At 41.4% G+C, this 22,729-nt stretch overlaps 2 protein-coding genes across 5 annotated transcripts in view; both read left to right on the top strand.

The window, feature by feature from the left end:
- The first annotated feature begins 1,986 nt into the window (after positions 1-1,986).
- The window catches only part of LOC133425044 (NACHT, LRR and PYD domains-containing protein 12-like), a 210,295-nt gene continuing 189,552 nt past the window's right edge, over positions 1,987-22,729 (top strand). The window contains exon 1 of the mRNA XM_061715695.1: positions 1,987-2,052. The gene's annotated coding sequence lies outside the window, so the exon portion shown is untranslated. The remainder of the gene's footprint in view (positions 2,053-22,729) is intronic.
- On the top strand, positions 9,853-19,578 carry LOC133425218 (uncharacterized). 4 transcript variants are annotated; one of them, XR_009770941.1, is made up of 9 exons: positions 9,853-10,013; positions 12,796-12,948; positions 13,918-14,043; positions 14,134-14,297; positions 14,952-15,039; positions 15,158-15,250; positions 16,872-16,922; positions 17,576-17,681; positions 17,964-19,578. XR_009770941.1 is itself a non-coding variant. In XM_061715947.1 (9 exons), the coding sequence occupies exons 1-9, from the start codon at positions 9,959-9,961 to the stop codon at positions 17,975-17,977; spliced, it is 816 nt and encodes a 271-aa protein (XP_061571931.1). In that variant the 5' UTR covers positions 9,853-9,958; the 3' UTR covers positions 17,978-19,578. The 4 variants fall into 4 exon arrangements, 2 of the variants coding, with proteins under 2 accessions (XP_061571931.1, XP_061571930.1); XR_009770940.1 differs by having other exon boundaries at positions 17,953-19,578; XM_061715947.1 differs by having other exon boundaries at positions 17,610-17,681.

The following is a 22,729-nucleotide window of genomic DNA, read 5'->3' as shown; positions in this document are numbered from 1 at the left end:
CGCTATTCTCCGGAGATCAAGGACTCTCATCTTCACGGGTCTCGGATTGGATTTCCTCCCTCCCTGCCACTCTGATTGCGCCCTAGGGGGCTGCCTGTGCCCTTTCTCCGGTCATTGCACCGCTGGCTGGCGTTATCCGTGGCTGGGCTCTCTGCTCGCGGCTCCCGGCTAGCTGGCTAGATCTCTCCATCAACATGGTGCTCAGATCCTACTCTTGTGTTCCGCGGGAGCTTTCAAGCTCCGCGGCTCTCATCTGTCTTGATGCCATCCGATCACTCGGTCTCCTAAAGCGCCCCCGCTACATACACAGAGCATCCCGGCACAAGTTTAGTCCCACTGCCATGAACGCCGTCCTGGTGTTGACATCCGCGGCGCACTTCCGTGTTGTGGGGCGACGTCATCACAACAACATGCGCGCGCAGCCGCGTGCCGGCTGTCTCAGGCCACTGGTCTGTGTTGACAGTGTCAGTTCTGTTACTCTGCCTTCTCCCTCTGCTGCCTCATTCATGTTGCTTAACACTCGCTCCCTCAATAACAAAGCATTATTGATTAATGACATCATAACTGACCGAAAATTGGATTTTCTGTGCTTGACAGAGACTTGGCAAAATCAGCAGGATTTTTTGACTCTGAACTGGGACTTGCTGATTGGGCCGGAGCTTCGGGAGCTGCGTGCTGGCCTGCGGTCCCCACCCCTGGTCATCCCGTTGCTGGCCCCCCCTTCTCCTCCCTTTTCTCTCTTTTGTCCTGCAGGTGGTCGTGGGTGGCTTGTAGCTTGCATTACGGAGCACAAGTCTTTTCCTGACCCTGCACCCCAACCTGGGACTTGCTGATTGGGCCGGAGCTTCGGGAGCTGCGTGCTGGCCTGCGGTCCCCACCCCCGGTCATCCTGTTGCTGCTTCCACCTGCCTGCTGTGCTGTTGCCGTCCCTGACCCACCAGTCTGGCCCTCGGCAGGAGGGTCCCCCCTGATGAGCCTGGTCCTGCTCAAGGTTTCTTCCCTCCTAAAAGGGGAGTTTTTCCTTGCCACTGTTTGGCTTAAGGTTTTTCTCCCACTAGGGGAGTTTTTACCTGCCATTGTTTATGTAATAACTGCTCAGGGGTCATGTTCTGGGTATGGGTCTCTGTAAAGCGTCTAGAGACATCTCTGTTGTATTAGACGCTATATAAATAAAATTGAATTGAATTGAACCAAGCTACTCCCCCTGGATACACTTATCTCCAGAAACCCCGCTCTGTTGGCCGGGGCGGGGGTCTGGCTGTCATCCACCGTGCTGATATCCGGGTTAAGGAAACTCCTACACCCAAGACCACTTCTTTTGAGTGTATTACATTTACACTCACTGGTTCTGCACAACAACAGTGTGTCCTCATCTACCGCCCCCCCAAGGCCTCCACCACCTTCATTGCTGAGCTTACAGAGCTACTGACCTCTGTTTGCTCCAAGGCTTCATCCACCCTGCTGCTGGGTGACTTCAACATTCATGTTGACTCCTCCAACTGCAGCTTTGCTGCAGAGTTCCTGTCAGTTCTGGACTGTCTTAACTTCACCCAGCATGTACGAGGCTCCACCCATGTCAAAGGTCACACACTCGACCTAGTGTGTTCCACTGGCACCCCTCCCTCCCATCGGCAATGTCTGGATCTGGCTGTATCTGACCATCATGCTGTCCTGTTCGACATCCCGGTCTCCTCACCTGCACTGCATACCAGACGGACCATCTCCTTCAGGAGTGTCAAGTCGGTGAGTCCACCAGCTTTGTCTGACCTGCTTGAGGCCCACTTGGCCCGGGTCCCATCTGACACTTCGGCGGAGGACCTGGTCTACCACTACAATGCGGCTCTATCCAGCTGCCTGGACTCTCTGGCCCCCCTCAAACACCGTTCTGTCTCCTATGCCCGTCCAGCCCCCTGGTTCACCTCAGACCTCCGCATCTCTAAGACCACCTGTCGCCGGTTGGAGCAGCTCCACAAAAAAACTGGCCTGACCGTCCACCGGCTGGCTTTTGAAGAGCATGTGAGGTCATACAAGGACGAACTAGCCAGAACCAAGGTGAGGTATTACTCCACCCTCATTGGCTCTCAACAAAATCACCCCAGGACACTGTTCTCCACCATCAATCGCCTGCTCCGCCCCCCTGCCGCCCCCCCTACCACAGAGGACCAGGAGCGCTGCTCCAAGTTTCTGGAGTTCTTCGGTGCTAAGGTGGACACCATTCACCAGCAACTCCTCACACCTGACCCTCCCTCCCCCGGCGGTTCACTAAGTGGTGCGCCCCTGGAGCTTCCCTGCCCCCCCCCCCCCCCCCCCCCCACTGCTCTCTCTCTTCTTTCTCCCCTGTCACCACCGCACTGGTCACCAAACTGGTCACCAAAGCCAAAGCCTCCTCCTGCTCTCTGGACCCCATGCCAACTGCTTTGGTGAAAGCCTGCCTTCCTACCCTCTGTCCCGTCATCACTGACATAATTAACTCCTCCATAGGCTCCGGTACAGTGCCCCCGAGTCTTAAAATCGCCTCCATCACTCCCATCCTGAAAAAGCCTGGTTTGGACCCTGAGGACCTCAATAACTTCCGGCCGATCTCCAACCTTCCTTTCCTCAGTAAGATCCTGGAAAGAGCAGTGGCGGCCCAGCTCCACCAGCATATGTCCAACCATGAGCTCTATGAACCCTTCCAGTCAGCCTACAGAACCCACCACAGTACTGAGACCGCTCTCATCAAAATCACAAATGACCTCCTCACTGCTGCAGACAATGGTAAAATCAGCATCCTCATCCTTCTCGACCTCTCCGCTGCCTTTGACACCATCTCCCACACCATCCTCCTTGAACGCCTGTCTGCTCTCCTTGGTATCTCTGGCTCTGCTTTATCTTGGTTCCAATCTTACCTCACCAACAGAACTCAGTTTGTCACCATCCTTGGCTCCTCCTCCCACCCTGCCCCTGTCAACCATGGTGTCCCCCAAGGCTCTGTGCTCGGTCCAACCCTCTTCACCACCTACCTGCTCCCCCTCGGCCAGATCATACGCCATCACGGTCTCAGTTTCCACTGCTACGCTGACGATACCCAGCTCCATCTCAGCACCTCACCATCCTCCCAGCTCCCCCCTCAGTCTTTGGTTAACTGCCTCTCAGCCATAAAATCTTGGATGACAACCAACTTCCTCAAACTGAACAGCAATAAGACGGAGCTCATGCTTGTGGCCCCAAAGTCACTGCTCCGGAAGGTTGGAGATCTTCTCATCAGGGTGGACGGCTGCACCATCACACCATCCTCCGAGGTCCGTAATCTGGGCGTCATCTTGGACTCCACCCTCTCCTTCCAGTCACATATCAAGTCGGTCACCAAATCTGTCTTCTACCACCTCAGAAACATCGCACGTCTCCGTCCCTCACTCTCTGACTCTGTGGCAGAAACACTCATCCATGTTTTCATCACCTCCCGACTGGATTACTGTAATGGAGTCCTGTCTGGGGTTCCAAGTAAAACCCTGGACAGGCTCCAGTACGTGCAGAATTCAGCTGCCAGGGTTCTCACCCACACCAAGCCCTGGCAGCACATCACCCCCACCCTCATCCACCTCCACTGGCTACCTGTTAAATTCCGCACAGGATTATTTCTCTCTATTTCTCACAAAAAAATGCCTGCTCACAATCGAGACGAGTCTGCCTGTTTGCCTTCGGTCGGCGAGTCAAATCGACGCAGGGCCTACGGCGTAGGTTACGTAGCCTACGGCGTAGGTTACGTAGCCTACGGCGTACGTTACGTAGCCTACGGCGTAGGTTACGTAGCCTAAGGCGTAACCTAACAGCCTTTACTCCGGCGCGATTCTTCGCGAACAACGGACAAAAAAGGGATTATGTACATTCACTGAGTGAATATTGTGAAAGTAAAATATACATTTGTCGCTAGAAATGTAATCAAAACGCATTTTTATGCAGAAACTAACTCAAAGTATTGATTTATTCACTAAGAAATGTCCGCATGTAGTTTTTTTTTTGGATTCAGTCCGCAAATGACGACGAAAAGCATTCTGGGAAATTTTCATAGCCCCTCGCTCATGAAGTCAGCATCTGAAATCCCTCGATGTGAAGGGGCTATTCTCAGCACCTAGCCCTCGTTATGCCCCCTCCCCCTAGGTGAAAAGAGGAATTGGGACACCACTACCCTCACGGGAACGTGCAAAATTTAGGGGTAGTGAAGAAAACGAGGGCGAGGGGGTCAATTGGGACGCAGCCTAAGGAGAGGACAAAACCAGAAAAGGTGTGCTAGTGAACCATCTGCCATTTTGCACCTGTCGCATTCTGAAGATATTGTAAGATACATTCTGTTCAGTTTAATTTTTGAATAGTGAAGCCTGTGTATAACTTTATACTGAATCAATCTAAGTCTGGCATTAACTCAACATGTTTGGATTCTTGCTAATGCCTCCTTCCACATGTCCTCAGAAAGACTGATACTAGTTCCCTGGCCCATGCTACACCATAATAAAAGAACAATCTGCCCAAGCATTAAGTCCAGTCTATAGGTCCAGTCGGTCTGGCAGCTTCACCAGCCTTGGCCGTGTTTCCCAGATCAGTTAAGAAGCTCTTAACAGCAAAAGGCTTCTTTCAAACCTTCTTAAGGAGCCTGTGGAAGAAAAACGCGTTTCCCAGAGTTGCTCTTAAAAGCTCTTTCATTAAGAAGGAAATGAAATATGCTGCTGACCCAGTCTTTACAACCATCTTAGGGCCTGATTTACTAAAGGTTTGCGTGCGTAAAAACGTGTGCAAACTTGACATCACCCGCAAACCAATGTGCAAGCTGATCTACTAACAGCGTGCAAAGAGGACTGCGTCTCTCAAATGAGCAAAATAGCACACGCTATTCATTTAGTACTTTTGCCCTGATGAATAATCAATATGGGGCGTACCCGCCAGAAATCGCTAAATACTGGGAGGGGAAAATGCAAATATGTTCATTTACCACACGCAATGAGATTTACCAAGCCTGAAAGTTTTTGCGGAGATTGTGATTGCGTCTGTATTTAATACGTTCGAAAGGAAGGTGCTAATCTGCCCAGCATTACACAGGGATGCTTGTTGGTGCCTGATTTGAGGACTGGGGTGGGGATGGCTCAACTTGTGGTGAGGATTCTCCACATGCAAAAGGAGAAATATTTTATTTGAATGTTAAATCGAGTATTGTTCAGCAAAAGGTTGCCACAGGAGGCACCTTCATTTTTTATTTGTGATAATAAATAAATCACGTGTTTTCATGGAGAAAAAAGTGTTTCTTATTGTGCGCCTATACTTGTTCTGCAGTTGTCATACCCCGGTGTTGTGCCGTATTCAGCACCCCTGCCGTGAAAAGCACCCCCTCGTCTGACAAAAATGATATTCTCATTCCGTGTCACGTTCTGTTTAGCGTCCAGTTTTGTGTTAATGATTCATGTTTAAATGCGTTCATGGATTCCACAATAGTCATACTTTCCCACAATCACAGTCACAGATAACAAAAATCGGGTAAATGGTTATTGATGTCATTAATTAATAGCCTGCTTACTGTGTTGTCTTCCATAATATTTGTAAATATATATAATATAAACTCCTAAGTATGTGTTTGTGTGAGTGTGTATATATAAATATATTGAAGTGTCAGTGTGTTGTTTTTTTTCTTGGTCTACTTATCATTGAATATACGAGGGGGTGCTTTTCACGGCAGGGGTGCTGAATACGGCACAACAATTTGCCTCTTCCACTAATATCTCTAACTCCAACTCGTCAAATTTCATTTTGCGCTCGCAAACCGTAAGACACGCAACACCTCATTTAAATACTGAGGTTTGCACCTGTTATCAATTGCGCACGCAATCTTAGTTGATCACCCGCAAAACACACAACAGCACGTGCAAACTTTTTCAGTGCACACGCAATTTAGTACTCTTTATTTAGGATCTTAGTAAATCGGGCCCTTAGTGAACAAAGACTCACAGATCCAGCTGCGTCAGGCAAATCAATATCACACCAAGCAATGAGATATTAAAACAATGCACACCGCACAAATTTTGATCTATTTTATACTTTAGATTTATATTGTTTAGCATTCATTGGTGACAGTAAAGGGGGGAAAAAAAAGAAAAATAAGGAATAACAAGTGTGTTCCTGTATATGCTTTATGCATTACGCACATATGAAACAATCATCATGACTATCATTTATCATAATTTGTCTGCACACATCCCACATCTGCGTGCACATATGAGATAATGTACCACACTCAAAAATGCTTCAGGGCACATCAAAGTGGTCTCCAACCCTGGTCCTCAGGACCCCCTGTCCTGCATGTTTTAGATGTTTCCCCTCAGAACCCTGATAAAAATGACTGTGTCATTAACAGACTTGTGCAGACCTGGATGACAAGCTGAAGACAATAAAAAAATCTGAAAAGTAGGAAATAAGAAAATGCAGGGCTTTATCTTACCTCCCCTGCAGCTAAAGGCTGTAGACTCTTGGGCACTAATAAATCTGCAAAATACGCTTTTTATATGAGAATTTAAAGTACACTGAGATGTAATATTCTGCAAACCTCCCGTCCCGAGCAGACCCGGAATAACTCAGTGTGGCTCCCCAGGGTGACCACACTTGAAGTGCCCCCTCCTCCCACATTTTACGGTAAAAAATGGAAATTTACTATGGTTATAAAGACCATAGATTTACATGAACGTATTACTGAAGTACATGCTCAACAACAAACAAATAAACCTCCCGAGGGTGCAGCAGTGGCTTCAGTGCGTGTTTCACTGAGAGCGGCCGGTGTAATATGGTCCAGTTTCCTGGTGGTTGTAAGGACTCTGGCAACAGGAAAAACAATAGCAACAAAAGAAAAGCAGAGGACGTGACTCACCTGTAAATCTGACAGGTCTGTCAGATTTACAGGTGAGTCACGTCTCCTTTTAACATCAGCTGATAAAGGGCGGGACCAACACACAATCTGATGACTCGAAACATGTCAGGTATTGTCTGATGAAAAGAATCAGCAAATAAAAATGTTCAGCCATCTCAGGATGGGAGAAAACTCAAAACACCTACACCGTATATTCTAACAAGTTGAGTTTCCTTAAAGAAATGTAGGAAACCGATTACCTTGGGAAAAGTAAGTAAACAAATTTAATTGTGTGAAGTAGAGTGAAATTATTATATTTAAGTGAGCTTGCTTTCTTTGAAGTTGTGAAAACTTGTATCTAGGTAAAGTTTAATTAAAATCAAGCTGTTAAAACTCATACTTTGAGTCATATTAATTTACTGTAATATATTCTGCCCAAATAACTTGAAATTTGTATTCATTTTCATTTCATTTCATTTTATTCTTTATTTTCATTCAAAAAACAAAACAATTCAATACAAACACAAATACAAATGTTCCTAACTTATGAATGAAAAGGGAGCAGAAAGAAGAAGAATCTTATCTGATCTGCCCCTTTCACAAATAACATCATTTAATAATAATTAAAAAAAAACAAAAAACTAAGTGAATAAAAACAACTAAAATAAAATTAAAATAACATTAAATAAAATTACCACAGCCTACGGGTATGTCAATCAAACTCAACATTTTTCGTTATATTTCCTTAACATACAGGTTTTAATTGTTCTTTTAAATGTAATTTTTGATTTGGATTCTTTATTTTCTTTGTTCAGATTGTTCCATAAATTGATTCCTTTCACAGAAACACAACGTTCCATCAATTTATTTAGTATTACACTTCTTAGTGTAATCCACTTCAATAAAGTTGACAGGAACTCAGTGATAAGTTAATATACTGAGCTAAAGTAAGTGGGCAGTTAACTTTAAAATAAGAATTCACAAAATGGCATTATGAAAATGATTTTTTTTGTTTCAGTATTTGTAAACAATAACATGATGATGTGAATTTTGAAACTTCTCTAAACAGAGTCCATCAAAGGTCAAGTTTGACTGAACAATTTGCAGGTGATGCATAAACAAAAGATCAGACCATCTCTTTAGCACCACATCAGCCAATTTCTGTTAATACTGCCATTAATTGTTGAGCTTTAGTCCAAACCCTTCTGTTAGCAGAAAACCAGGCCAATCCATCCTTGTAAGCTGATTGGTTCAGATTCCTGCTTAATTATGCCTTCCTCTAAATTATTTCTTCAATATTATGTGTTTTTGAGAGAGACTTGAGTGTAAGAGCATGCATGTGTGCGAGTGAGAGAGAAAGCATAAGTCAGGATGAGTGAAAATATGTGATTTATGACAGAGTGAGTGAGGTGTGATTGGTCTAGACGTAACAGAAGGATTCACTATTGGACACTTTCCTGAAAGTCTCACATAAACAAACAGACTTGGCAACATTTCGTCAGTAAAAGTTTAAAACCTGATAATTAAAACTATTATAACATAGAACTGTACTTAAGATAAAGATGTCCAGGATCTCCCATCCAACCTCAAGAAACACCTTCAAGTAAGTGAATTCATGTTAATATCTGGCAACGTGCTTTCATGTGGCAGGAGGAGAATAATAAGGGATGATGCCCAACCAGGTCCGTTATCAGGAATGAATGGAGACGTCCGACGGGAAGGACGGCTCACGCCTCCGCATGTTTGGCTGTAGATCTGTTATTTTCATTATTGTTTATACTTTGTTTCTATTTTACTTTTACAAGATACTTTTGACACTGAAGTACATTTAATATGAGCTACTTTAATACTCAAGTAATTTTCTTAGGTGACTTTGACTTTTACCAAAGTCCTTTTCAGTTATGGTACTTATACTTTTACTTATTTTTCAAGTACTTGATACATTTGTTTATTTCACACCACAAGTGTTAAATAACAGACTGTACCAAGCAACAGACTATTGGCTAATTAAACATACGTCACATTCTGCACAAGTGCTACGAGATGCAGGAAGACTTATAAAAACAACTACCTGTTCTACCTGTTAGCTCATTTCTTCAGACTGCAAATCAATGCAGAGCTGAACACGGAAGAATAGCCTGGAACAATTTTTTCTTAATCTTTACGATTTACCCTTTTAATTTATCCTCACATGTTGGACAAAAGTAACTTTATTAAACTGATTTGTTATTGTTAAACTTTCAGCCTCGATGTGAAGTTCAAGATTGGTCTACTTTTTATTCTATTGAATGGAGCAGTCATCTTTTCTGGTAAGTAGACCTACATAATTTTATTTGTTCAGAAATACAAGATAAATCTAAAGACATATAGTTTATGCTGGGTTTATTTCTCCTACGGAGGTGTCCATTGTTACCTGCCAGTGTTCATGTAATAATTGGTGGGGGTTCGTGTTCTGGTCTCTGGAAAGATCCTAGACAACTTGTCTTGTAATGGACCCGATATAAATAAAATTGAACTGGTATCTGTCAGGATGAGTCTGCGTGTCTGCGTTCTCCTCAAATGTCTCTGCTCTCATTTTCATTGTTAAAGGACTTCACTTTACCCCAATACAGAATAAAACGTACACATAGTTTTTTTTACTATTTTTTATATATATATAATAGTAAAAAAACTATTATTAAAGAGGGATTTCCTGGTCTTTGCAGAGTTTCGTTTCGGTTCTGTTACATCCAGCTCCATACCTGCCTCAAGTACTCAAGTAATTTTCTTAGGTGACTTTTACCAAAGTCATTTTCAGTTTTGGTACTTATACTTTTACTTATTTTTCAAGTACTTTATACACTTCTTTTTATTTCACATCACAGTTGTTAAATAACAGACCGTACGGATTGGCTGATTAAACATACGTCATATTCTACGTGTTACGTGATCACAGATGTATAAATACCTGTGTTCTTCCTGTTAGCTCTTTCTTTCCGGACTACAGATCAATGCAGATCTGAACAAATTTTTTTAATTTTTAATTTATCCACACATGTTGGACAAAATAACTTATATTAAGCTGACAAGTTTTTGTTAAACTTAGTGAACAATATGAAGTTCTGGATTTGTCTATTTTTCATTCTACTGATGGTAAATGGCGTTTCTGGTAAGTAGGCCTAATTTACTTTGTTGAAAAATTAGTTAAAAGTTAAAAACCTTTTATAAATGCGTATAGTTTATGCTGGGCGTCATATTTAGTAGTTTTTTTCGTTTATTTTAATAATAATAATTATTAGTAGTAGTATTATCAGATGTCAGAAGTAAAATGCCGGCTATTGCTACCATGACTCGGCACGGCGGCCATGTTGGCCGGGGGAAGCAGGTATTAGTTAACACAGAGGCAGACACTCATCAACGATTAAAATACCCATAACTAAGTTTATTTATAACTGATTTTCAATCCTTTTGGTTTTAATATAAATGTCAGACATATTTATGTTACAACATGCATTCACTTATTATTCTATTTATATCACACACACATGATTACATATACTTAATTTGTGCCACGATACTCAGAGAAAATACAAGTTAAATGAATGAGTTAAAAACAAACAAAAAATAAATAAAGCAGAACACACAACTAGAATAAATACCTAAATTTAAAATGTAGCAAATGCAGTGTGGAGTAATACATATTCTATGTCATTCTGGTATTTTTATTCGTGTCAGTTTGAAGAGAAATTCGCTGTTATTCAGCCATACATTGTTTAATCTAGGCTGACCAAACGTCCTCTTTTCCCCGGACATGTCCTCTTTTTACGTCCTGTCCGGGGCGTCCGGGCGGGTTTTATAAATTGATGATAATGTCCGGTTTTCCTTTTGTGTGTGTGTATATGTGTGTGCGCCCCCCAGTTATCCTTGTTTGGTTCAGCGTGTGTGACCACGCCGTATGTACGCGGCGATGCGCAACGTACGTGCGGGTCGCTGCGTACCATACGGCGTAGGGACTGCGTTGGTGTAACGCGGAACCATAAATCAGTTTACGGAGGTCCCGGGAGTCGAGAGGGTGCCAGAAAGCATTACCTCCTGAAATAAAAACGGTCAAAATCACCCCCCCTGAAATAAAAATGAATGTGGTTTTACTGCTATTTCAGCATTTAGAGTCATCACCAGAAAAATAACAGCAGAAAAATAACTTATTTGACAATTTTCATCTGTTTCAAGTAAATTTTCACTTGAAATAAGTAGAAAAATCTGCCAGTGGGACAAGATTTATCTTCTTATTACAAGCAAAAAAATCTTGTTCCACTGGCAGATTTTTCTACTTATTTTAAGTGAAAACCTACTTGAAACAAGTGAAAATTGATGTTTTTTCCAGTGATGAGTCTTGTTTAAAGTCTAATGAGATTTTTTTAAACTAAAATAAGACATTTTAACTAGAAATAAGACCAATATTCTTGTTAAGATTTTGAGTTTTCGCAGTGATCCATTTTACTTATCCTGTGCAGGACAGAGTCATATTGATAAGTTCAGAAAAGTGTTTTTTATTGTTGTGTTTTGATGTATTTGATGTAAGCCCAGTGGATATTTAAAGCTTACAGAAGGCTGCTGCTGCTATGTCATTCCTGCAGTATTTCTGCAGGTGTTTTGGTCACTGCTATTATTTGTAATATATTATATTATTTGTAATCAGCACAAATTATCTGTCCCCATATGATAAAATCCACCATCCCCCCTGATTTTTTTTTTACAATTCGAGTACTGACTGTAACTGTTATTATTTTAGACATAATAAAAAAGTTGAGTAACTTCTGAGAAGCCTATCTGAATTTCCGTCTTTGAGAGATATTGTTTTGTAATATAACTGAATATTATATCCATACATATTAACTTTAAATATATTAAAATGATAACGAATCTTTGAGTAAACTGCGAGTATCATTTAAGTAGGCTATCTCGTGGCCGGGCTGAGTGTCCTCTTTTTTGAAAATCAAAATATGGTCAGCCTATTTAATCTAGCCTAAAATCAATGTGTATGTGTTATGGATTGCTTTCTTGAACCCAATCGCACGAGATGACGAGCTGCAGGTGTTCGTTCAGAGCGCGCCATCACTGTCGGCCGGCACGCGCCCGGCTCGTGCTCTTCGCTGCGCACGCAGCTCCTCTGGCCTATTTAATACATCCATGGCCTCAGGCCGCTCCCTGCGGAGGAAATCCCCGCCCAGCCGAGCCCTGCTTGTAATTTGAGCCTGAACGGTGGAATATCCAGGAACGCTCGTAGCGTTACCTGCTGGCAACAAGGAATGTTGTTATTTCTAGTTTGCATTCCTGCTCCAAACCGGATGAACCGATACACCTTAAACCTGGTCAACCAGTAGTTCCCACATTGAAGATGACTGACGGTGAAAACTAACTTTCTACTGGAGGCAAAGTTCAATGTCTCACCATGAGAGGAAAAGTTGTTTTAACTTGCACATGCGTTCCCCAATCTTCCTCTGACTTCAAACATTTGAGGCTTCCACCATGAACAAGTGGACATGACCATCTTGGATGAACCCCACAGCACCTTCTGGCCAAAGTAACGATTGTTGGCACATTAAGTCCAGTATTTACTCCTTGCTTCATTAATTCCTCACGACCTGCTGTTTTCCTGCTAAAGTCCAATCACAAGAAAATATTAGGTGAAACTGACTTTTTTTCTAATGACCGTCAGGAACAGGACGAACCAACAGGACACAGTTATCATTTATCTCTCAAAAGTAAAGAAGGTCTATTCATTTTCTATAGTACATAAAAGAAAAAGGTTTGCTTTTATGAAAAAGATGGAAGTCTAAACAAGATCAGAGCAGAAAATAATTATAAACAGATAACAGAGAAGAAGCTGCTTACTCCTGTCATTTAAAGATGTGTATAATGACATTTTTATTTTTATTTATATTTTACAGGTAAAGCAGACCCCTACAGGAAGCTGGGTTCCTCATTTGTCCTTCGTCCAGACTCTGTGACTGGTCCACTCAAAAACATAACTTGGAAACATGGAGATAACCTGGCTGTGGACTGGTCTGGAGGCGATGTCAAATGCTATCATATTTTTAAAGGTACATTCACCCATGATTTAACTTGAAAGTAAAGTTCAATAACCAAGAAAATGAAGTTTGGGTGTCTTTTATTGAAATGTGTAAGAAGTAATTCTTTTAAATTTATGTTTTCATCTAAGTGAAGGCCACCAATAATCATTATTTCTGTTTTGATTGATCTACAAATTATATTTTTTTATTAATCTGAATCGGAATCTTATTTTTTTCAAATGTGATTGCATCTTTTTTAATGTGGTTAGGAGTCATTATTTTAAGTTTTTGCTTCTGAATCCAGTCCAACCTAAAACATGCAAACATGTTTAGGTTCAGGTTTAGCTCAGTGGGCTGAGCTGCAACATTTGGAGGCCACGGCCTCATGCAGCAGCGCAGGTTTGAGTCCAGGCCGTCATTCTTTGCTGCGTATGTTTAGACGTTCAGCTCTGCCTTTTTGGCTGGTCCAACATTATTCACAGCAAACAGGGGATGGGGTTTTAAATCAGCTGACGGGAGTTGTAGGATACCAGTTTTTGGTCATAGTTATATGTAGAAACAAAGAGATGTAATTCTTACAATAAAGGTAATAAATTCCATCTGAGTTTAATGTTACCTAGTTAACAGAAATCCCTGCCGTAGTGAAATTGGTTTGGATACCAGAATGTTTAGATGGTAACATTTACAAAGTAATACAACTTCTAGTTCGCTGCTGTTTTTGTCGGTGCAGTTTCATACACATCTAGTTTGACATTTTAAACCTGAGATCAGTGCAGATCAACTCTCTTTTGGAGGCAGCCCCTAGTGGTCATTCAAGGACCTGCACGTCTCCTCATTAACAAGATCTTTTTGTGGCTACATGATCTCAGTCCACTTGATACTTTCTATCCCACTTAAATGTGTGTCAACTTAAGGTAACTTCCATATCTTAAAAACCAGTTCAATGAAGACAAATGACACTAAAACACTTTGATGATGAAATATCTTTCATATGTTCAGGCCACTGTTCCTTGAATAAAACATCTGGATGCCTGACGCTCTCCAATGTGACTCCTGAACACAGCGGCAGCTACACGCCAATAGTCAACTACGAATATGAAAACCCCACTGAAATCAAGATCATCTGTAAGTGGAGGAATTCTGACTGTAGTTTGGTGTTTTTGTTTGCTTTTCCTCTGATTTCAAGAACATTTTCATGTGTTGTCTTCCTGTCAGCTCCAGTCCCCAAACCCACTGTTTCCTCAGACTGCAACGATGAAAAGACCCACTGTAATCTGACCTGTGAAGGCAACATCGTTGATGACCATGGACCAGTCAGGCCTAGCTGGATACTTGGTGACAACAATGTTACTGGAAACAAGATGTTAAAAATAACACGGGTACTGTACAGTCAGAATGATGTTTGTGGGTGAAAAGGATCATTGATGAACAAAATGTTGATAAATAATCTTCTGCATCAATGTGCAGACTTCTTCTTTTATTTATCCAAATATTCCAACAGCAGCTGATGGAAACTCAGAATACTTTGCGTCTGTTTTTGTCACAATGTGACTAAAGTTTAGAGGGAATCTTTTGAGTCCTTTGCAAGGACAAACCCTCTGTGACATCACTCTCTGGTTTTGTAATTAGTGGTGTTAGAGTCCAGTATCTGGGGTGCAGGAACTGACTCCACCCAACAGAAATGAATCCTAAAGTCAGCAGAACAGAGCTGTTTTAGTTGAATGTTTTAAACTGTGATGCTGACTAACGTTTCATCACATGATGTTACTGAAGCCTCTGAAATGTGAACCTCCGCTGCTCCCCGGGGTTCCTGCTGGTAGCTCCACCTGGTCGGGGATCTAGTCAGCAAGAATTAATGTTTTTTTCTCTGTAACTTCACATTTGAAGGTTTCTGTGTTTATTCAGTTTCACAAGTCTGATGGTTCCTCTTAGTCCATCATGTTGTTGCTTGTTGGAACAATCTGTTTGTAATCATTTTAAAATTAAATGTGTGTTTGAATTATGAGTTAAAAGTTGTTTCTTATATTTTATAGGAGAACCAGGAACGTTTCATCACCTGTGTGTTGGAAAACCCTGTCGGCTTTAATCAGAGTGAAATCCTGCTCAACCCTCTAATCAGGAGTACGTTTTTACACATCAGTGTTTATTTGTTCACGTCATCAATTTTCTGAGGAGTTGAGACATTGAAATCCACTGTAATCAAACTTTAAATGTTTATTTTTTATTGTATGAAATATAGCTAATTCCATCTATGTTATACTGGGAGTCGCGACTACCGTGGGTATCCTGGGTGCCCCTGTTCTCGGGGGTCTCGTGTGGTGTCTTATAAGAAGTAAGTTCTCACAAAAACATCACATTCATAAAATGAAATGTGCTTCTGTCTGTCATCATTATAAACACATACATGTTTATATATATCTTTTATAAATATATATTTTATACTTGAATGTATTCAAGTACTAAATTGAGGATGCCAGACAGAGATGAAGTTTAAACCACCACAACTAAATACATCAGATAATTTTATTTCCTCGTGAGGAACCTTGGACCTTAAAATAATGATTTTAACAAACAAGGAAGTAAATATTCTTTTACTCTCATTTTATGTGTAAAAACATTTAAAGAAAGTAACAACATTCAACAGGTTAAATATTTGAATTAACTTGCTCTTAAGCATTTGACAGGGAAACAGGAGCACGAACTGCTTCGGTAGTGAGGGAACACGTTATATTGGGTCCACTTACACGGGCCTGTAACAATATGTTACACAAACGTAACGACCGTCGGTCCACTTGAGAGACCCTCAGCGCGTTACACAGTAATAATCAGAACAGATCAACAGCTAACACACTCAACGCTAACCACTTTAAACTAACTAAAACGCAAGCCTCTTACGTTGAGCTGCTCTGGAGGTTGGCGTGGTCCTGGTGGTTGTGGAACTGGTGGTTCTGGTCCCGGTCCACAGGTATCTGATTTTATGCTCCACCGGTGGTTCAGCTCTCTCTCTTGTCCTCTCTCTCTGTCTCTCGGAGACAAATGAGGCAGCGTCGCTTGCCGCTGGGCTTTCCCCCTTTCCCTGGTCGTTGTAGCCTGGTCACGGCGTCTCATTGCACACGGGTCTACGTTCCGCTCATCAAAGCGTCGGAACATTTGCAGGTCACTCCGTTGAAACGTGGGTGGACAAAGGATGAGTTCACTGGTTCTCGGTAACCAGTGGACTAGCATCAGCTGAGGGATGGCTCCTAGGAACATGCTAGTCACGCTGATCGCAGGCAGGGGGCCTGCTTTAAATAGGGGTCTAAATTGGGGGTGTAAATCCTTAATTTCCTGTTTTAAGACCATGCGGTCAACGTTAAGACAGTGTGGTCTTAGAATCGAGGCTGTTCTCAGAGTTAGGCCACAGAGCTGAACCTTAAAGTTGAAATTGAGGCTTCTCATGTTCACATAGGACTGTGGCCCAACATTAAAAAAAATCATAAATCACATATTAGATCATCTGTGCTCTTATTTAAGGTTATTTCAGTTTTATTTGTCACCTCTGAAGTGATTCATGCTTCTCTACCGACACACAACCGTAGATCCAGCGCAGCTGGAGACTCGTCCCCGTTTCCTCCACGGTTTCTGAGTTCACCTCTCTGGTTCAACACGGACCGTCTCTACTGGGTTTATCTCGTTTGTTTTTAACTTTCATCACTTCTCATTTCAGCATTCACAGTCTACATGCCTGGCCACACTTTCTTTCTTTCTCTTGTCAGAAACATTGATACTCAGCTAATGTAATGTGATCATTTATAACATTGAACCCCAATGAGTCCACATTTTAGAAGCTGATTCAAGCCTCTCATGACGGTTCCTTCAATTCTTGACATAAATGTGTCGTATTAACAGTAGCTGCTGAATTCACTGTTATTGACAGAAACTAGTGTGACGTTGTGGTTTTAAATCTTTGACAGAGGAGAAGCTGAAAGCTGATGAACAGAACAAGACGGGAAGGAAAGAACCTGGTGAGTAAAATGTTTTCTCATCCAACAGAAAAAACCTCAGCACCAAATATACACAAAAGCTGTCGTTTTAGTTTATAAATCATCATGACTCTTGTGTTATTTGTGTAATTTCTGCTTAAAAACACTACAAACTTCCTTTTATGCAACTGCATCTGTAACCAACTGGAAGTGTTTCAGATATTTGATGCTTGTTTTTATTGTTTCAAAGGGCTGATATCATCAAGTTTAGCAGACAAACAAACACACTATTCAGGGATGAACAACAGATCTGGTGACAAAACCTTTGTCAAAGAGAGTCGATGATCAGATCCATGACTGGAAGAGTTAATTAATGATTGACCATCATTAATTAATTAATTTCCTTTCTTGGATTTATAAAGTATTTTTGAATTGAATTAACTGTTGTTTGCTTTCAACCCTCTGATCAGCACTCTACAAGTTTATCCGCCACGTAGCCATATATTTGCTTGGTCTCCTGTGCCTGCTGTCAGGAAAATACTCAAAGTAACTGGCACAATAAAACAGGAGATGTAGAGACAAACTGCCTTTGGTGTTATTGTTGTTAACTATATACAACAAAATTGTAGGTACTATTCTAAAGATGCATTACAAAGACTAATATTGATGCAGAAAACATAAAACTGGAAAACCAGGAATGTCCCAGTCGTTTTGTTGAATCTTTGACAGACGAACCAACAGTTGATATGGAGCTGATAGAGGTCACTGTGGATGATGATGACGACGACAACAGTGGAGCTGGTGAGTAAAATGTTTTCTCATCCAACAGGACATCAAATCTCAGCACCACATTTACTACACGCTAACTTTGACATTTAGACAAAAATGCATATTCTTTTGTTTAAACCTCTTTACCAAATACAACCCTAATTACAAATAAGTTGGAATGCCGTGTAAAATTTAATAAAACAAAATGTAATGATTTGCAAATCTCATCAACTGGGATTTTATTCCCAGTAGAACATAAACAACATATCAGATGTTGAAACTGAGACGTTTTTCTCATAATTAGTTTTACTTCAGAACCAGATGACTAGAAGGAGAAGCAGCTGCTGAGGACCAGAGGATAAACCTCCACCTGCTGAACCTCATCATCTTCAGGACTTCACTGCTGACAGCTTTACTCACATTTTCCTGCTGCTTAACAGCTGTTTGATTTCATGGTTCTTCTATTTATTGTGGAGATGTTACATTTAGTGTTCAATCAAGATTTTAGAATTTTGTATTGTAAACTTTTCAAACATGTTATTACTCAGCTACTCCTTTCATGTCTGTCTGACTTCAGTGCTCTTACTTTACCTCTGAAGTTTTAGTCACGGGACTAGAACCTGGACGAGCTGCCAGAGACCATAAGTCAGATCCTCACAGAGAGCAGCTATCCACCTGTACGCCAAGAGTGAGTGAGACATCAGCTCACTAATCCACCTCACTGAGATATCTCAATGTCATTTGAGTTAGTGTCAGAAAGTCTTATGTTTCTTTGTTACTTTAATTTGAAATCCACACATTAGCGATATCACTTCCTTTCTGAGCACATATCTACTGACAGCCCAAGTGTATCTGTCTGCGACCTGCAAGACGCCTCAGTCCTTCAGGCTGCAGACACACCCTACTGGTTGTGTGCAAAGGCAAAAGTAAGTATTAAGATGTTCTCAAACTTGCCTAGACATTGAGTGGTTAAACTGCCTGACTATACTGCGTTTATGTGCATGTTGAATACCTCTGTTAGTTTTAGTAGTTAACGTGACATTGCAATCAGCTCTTCTTGCAGTGTGATGTTTATGCAGCTTTAAACTATATTCCGGTTGTTCCTTACATTATCTATTTGTATCAGTGCAGCTTATTTAGCCTCTTTAGTGTTAATTTCTACCGCTGTTCATGCGTCCCTCACTGAGAGGAAGAGGTGTAGTTGCGGTCTGTCCACTAGATGGAGCCACAGACCCACACATTCATTCAAATCTCTCATTTCAATACTAACCTTTTAAGTGACTGCATTTTTGTTCATTCATTGCGTGTTTGGTGTATTAAGTTAATCTTTTCCCAACCAAAAATGAGTTAGGTTTAGGGTCAGTTATGCTTATCATTTAGTTATTCATACAATTGTACAGTGTTAATATTGTTTGTATTTTGTTTCTTGTATAGACCACACATGCTCATATATAGATGTCGATCACCATCCTGTAAACTAATGTCAAAACTAATGTGTGCTTGGAGATGTTTCAGCGTGTCCTTCTCTCTGGTCGGACTCTGTCAAAGGAATCTATCTAACCAGCAATACCAGTACCAGTAAACAATGTTGGGATAAAAACTTAAGCACAACCAAAAACATTTCTGTAAGTTGAAAGTAAAAGCTGGCTTCACCTTCCTGTGAACCATCAGCCTAAAGTCCTTTCAAGATCAACTTGTGGACACATTTTCAGAGCTTCCACTCTGGTTTCAGGACGTTTTTACCCCCATTAAAACCCTGTTTTTACCAGATTCTGTTACAAATATGAGAACAGAAGGGAACAAATGTGACACGTCTCCATCTCAGACACTTTTTAGCCACTTTTTTCTCACGTTTATTTTTTGAAGTAAAAATATTTGTAGACAACTTTTGACAAATTGTTGAAAATAAAGTCTGGTTTGGTTTTCTGTTCGGGCTTTCACAACTGATTTATTTATTTGTAAATGTCTGTCCTTACCCAAATAAAATATATTTACTCTCTTATTAATATCTAAGGTGATCACAAGTGTATTACATTTATTTATAAATAACGTTTATGTCAGTTAGTTTTAGTCTGGGATTGAGGCCTAGAGGAAGACCGAGGAGGTTTCTGGAACTTCACCATCCTCTGCAGATCCTAATTGGTTTTAAAGAAAATGTAATACACTCAATTCTTTTAACAAAGCATAAAAGTTTCAAAGTTTCGCCCCTAAAAAGTTTAAATCAGAACTCAAATACCTGGGACTTTTCCTTTCAATAGAGCAGACCCGGATTAACTCAGTGTGGCTCCCCAGGGTGACCACACTTGAAGTGCCCCCTCCTCCCACATTTTACGGTAAAAAATGGAAATTTACTATGGTTATAAAGACCATAGATTTACATGAACGTATTACTGAAGTACATGCTCAACACTCATACTACAAATAAATAAACAACAACAAACAAATAAACCTCCCGAGGGTGCAGCAGTGGCTTCAGTGCGTGTTTCACTGAGAGCGGCCGGTGTAATATGGTCCAGTTTCCTGGTGGTTGTAAGGACTCTGGCAACAGGAAAAACAAGAGCAACAAAAGAAAAGCAGAGGACGTGACTCACCTGTAAATCTGACAGACCTGTCAGATTTACAGGTGAGTCACGCCTCCTCTTAACATCAGCTGATAAAGGGCGGGACCAACACACAATCTGGTGACTCGAAACATGTCAGGTATGTCTGATGAAAAGAATCAGCAAATAAAAATGTTCAGCCATCTCAGGATGGGAGAAAACTCAAAACACCTACACCGTATATTCTAACAAGTTGAGTTTCCTTAAAGAAATGTAGGAAACCGATTACCTTGGGAAAAGTAAGTAAACAAATTTAATTGTGTGAAGTAGAGTGAAATTATTATATTTAAGTGAGCTTGCTTTCTTTGAAGTTGTGAAAACTTGTATCTAGGTAAAGTTTTTAATTAAAATCAAGCTGTTAAAACTCATACTTTGAGTCATATTAATTTACTGTAATATATTCTGCCCAAATAACTTGAAATTTGTATTACACTTCTTAGTGTAATCCACTTCAATAAAGTTGACAGGAACTCAGTGATAAGTTAATATACTGAGCTAAAGTAAGTGGGAAGTTAACTTTAAAATAAGAATTCACAAAATGGCATTATGAAAATGATTTTTTTCATTTCAGTATTTGTAAGCAACAACAACACAACGCTGTTAATTCTGAAACGTCTCTAAACAGAGTCCATCAAAGGTCAAGTTTGACTGAACAATTTGCAGGTGATGCATAAACAAAAGATCAGACCATCTCTTTAGCACCACATCAGCCAATTATTGTTAATACTGTCATTAATTGTTGAGCTTTAGTCCAAACCCTTCTGTTAGCAGAAAACCAGGCCAATCCATCCTTGTTTGCTGATTGGTTCAGATTCCTGCTTAATTATGCCTTTCTCTAAATTATTTCTTCAATATTATATGTTTTTGATAGAGACTGGGTGTAATAGCGGGCATGTGTGCGAGTGAGAGAGAAAGCATAAGTCAGGATGAGTGAAAATAATATGTGATGTATGACAGAGTGAGAGGGACTGAGTGAGGTGACTGAGTGAGGTGTGATTGGTCTAGAGCAGTGATTCGTAACCATAGGACCGCGGCCCAAACTTGGGCTGCGAGCGCCACCTAGAGGGCCGCAAAAAGAATTCAGTTTTGTACGTGTGGGCTGCGAGGGCCGCGGGACTGCATAGCAACTCCCGACCAAATGAGGAGAAGAAGACCCTCAGCTAGCTGTACGTGTAATAGTAAGAGAAATGGTGTGTATTTAGAGAGTAAATCCTTCATTTTGCACAGAGTACGTTTAGATCCGCCAGGATCAGTAATCGATTACTTGGGTCTGCGCCCACCACTGGGGAGAGCGTGCGCGGCATGATCATTTATCCCGGCGCGTCCCCGCGGCCGGGGAGGTCGGTGCCGCTCGGGCGGCGGCTCCGTCGTTACTGCTGAAGGATTGTAGATGCGTGGGCTGACGTGTCTGCTGGACTGGACTGTTGTTCGGGCTTTCGCAAAAGCATCGGAAAGTGACTCTGCTGCTCCCGGTCTCAGCGCGATCAGGCTCGGATGAAACCCGACACGCTGAGTCCTGACAACTGATTTAATGTAAATAACTTAAATAAAGTACAATCAAACTAAGTTTTGTTCCCGCTCTATTTTTAAATATGCCCACTTGTATGCTTGTGTGTTGTGCGGCGCACGGATGTGTATGTGCGTAGACGGCGCCTTTTCAGTCGGTGCGCTGTGTGTGTGCTTTTAATCCACAAATGACACACAAAACTGAAGGTGCGCCTTTCCACACGGCGCCCGTATGGTCGTCAAAATACGGTCATTAGCTTGGCTCTATATACAGAGATGAGAAGCGTAACAGCATCTCCCTCTCTCTCCTCCGCTGCACCCACACGTCTCTCACACACACACACCCACACACCCGAACACAGACACCGCCTTAAAGGGGACCGGGCTGGCCGGTAACACACCGCATGAGTCTGAAGCCCCCGACTTTGGCCAAACTGGTGTTTTTGAAAGTGAACTCAGAAGAACTTTAAGAAAAATGTCCCGATCCAGCTCAGTTAGTGCAGGCTTTGATTTAGGCACTTTAAAAGGCACGTTTTGTTCGGTTTTTAGCCTTATTGTTAAGCCTGCAAACAGAACGTTCATTTTCTGCCATATTCGTTTAATTTGAGTGTTTTGCACCTTAAGATCTTTTATTAAAGTGTTGTTTAAAATAAATATTTCATATTCTGAAAATATTGTTGTTCTTCTTTAGTTCTTTTAGACATTGAAAGTATAAAAATAGGAGGAGAACAGTGAATGAAAAATTGTTTCGGGAAAGGTTCATAAACAAAAGTGTATTAAACCAGCTAACTCCGTTAGGTGAAATTACTTTCTTATTTTTTCTTGTCAGTAAATATCTATTTTTTGGACTTTAAAACGTATGTCGGCTCCGCGTAATTGTTCCTCTCGGCTCCGTGACTGGCTGCAAGGAACGTAACTTTGCTGAGTCTCTCTCTCTCTCTCTCTCTCTCTCTCTCTCTCTTTCTCTCTTTCTCT

Source organism: Cololabis saira, chromosome 24 (assembly GCF_033807715.1).
Source record: "Cololabis saira isolate AMF1-May2022 chromosome 24, fColSai1.1, whole genome shotgun sequence".
Taxonomy (NCBI): Eukaryota; Metazoa; Chordata; class Actinopteri; order Beloniformes; family Belonidae; genus Cololabis; species Cololabis saira.
Note: the sequence above shows the minus strand (reverse complement) of the source record. Positions and strands in the feature narration are given on the sequence as shown.